Below are 512 nucleotides of genomic sequence, written 5' to 3' on the forward strand. Positions count from 1 at the left end.
TACACTTATCTACGGTGTATATACACTTGACTACGGTGTATGTACACCTGGCGTCGACTTGATGTGTGTGTGAACGTAGTATATGTCAACCTACTGTGCAGTGCAGTGAAAGGATGTATAAATACATGCAATTTACTATTTCATTATCAATGNNGACGAGAAAGTGAGGCGCGCCTGTAGCAGGGAACATGAGCCTGACGACCATCTCTTACATCTCCATCGTCTTCTTCCAGACAGGATGAAAGAAGGAAAGCCGCACTTTCAGCTTCTTCCACATCGATCAAAACGCGACTTAAGTTAATCCGTAGTTCTCGGCTACAAACATCCTCTTCTTCCTCCTCTTCACGAAGAAAGGAAGAAGAAGATTCTGCTTTCTTTGAAGGAACAATGCGAAGATTGTTTTCTTGACGTTTGAGTTGTTCATGGATCAGTCTTGTAGCTTTCAGGCCAACATCCTTAGCACCTGCGATATCTCCTGCAAAGAAGAAAGAAAGAAAGAGGCGTAACTGCTC

At 43.3% G+C, this 512-nt stretch overlaps 1 protein-coding gene across 1 annotated transcript in view; it reads right to left on the reverse strand.

The window, feature by feature from the left end:
- The window catches only part of CSUI_000019 (tetratricopeptide repeat-containing protein), a 7,932-nt gene that overhangs the window by 2,534 nt on the left and 4,886 nt on the right, over window positions 1–512 (reverse strand). Inside the window, exon 4 of the mRNA XM_068060254.1 lies at window positions 213–475. Coding sequence (XP_067927770.1) covers window positions 213–475 — 263 coding nt within the window. The remainder of the gene's footprint in view (window positions 1–212; window positions 476–512) is intronic.

This window comes from Cystoisospora suis (genome assembly GCF_002600585.1).
Source record: "Cystoisospora suis strain Wien I chromosome Unknown contig_14, whole genome shotgun sequence".
NCBI classification, from domain to species: Eukaryota; Apicomplexa; class Conoidasida; order Eucoccidiorida; family Sarcocystidae; genus Cystoisospora; species Cystoisospora suis.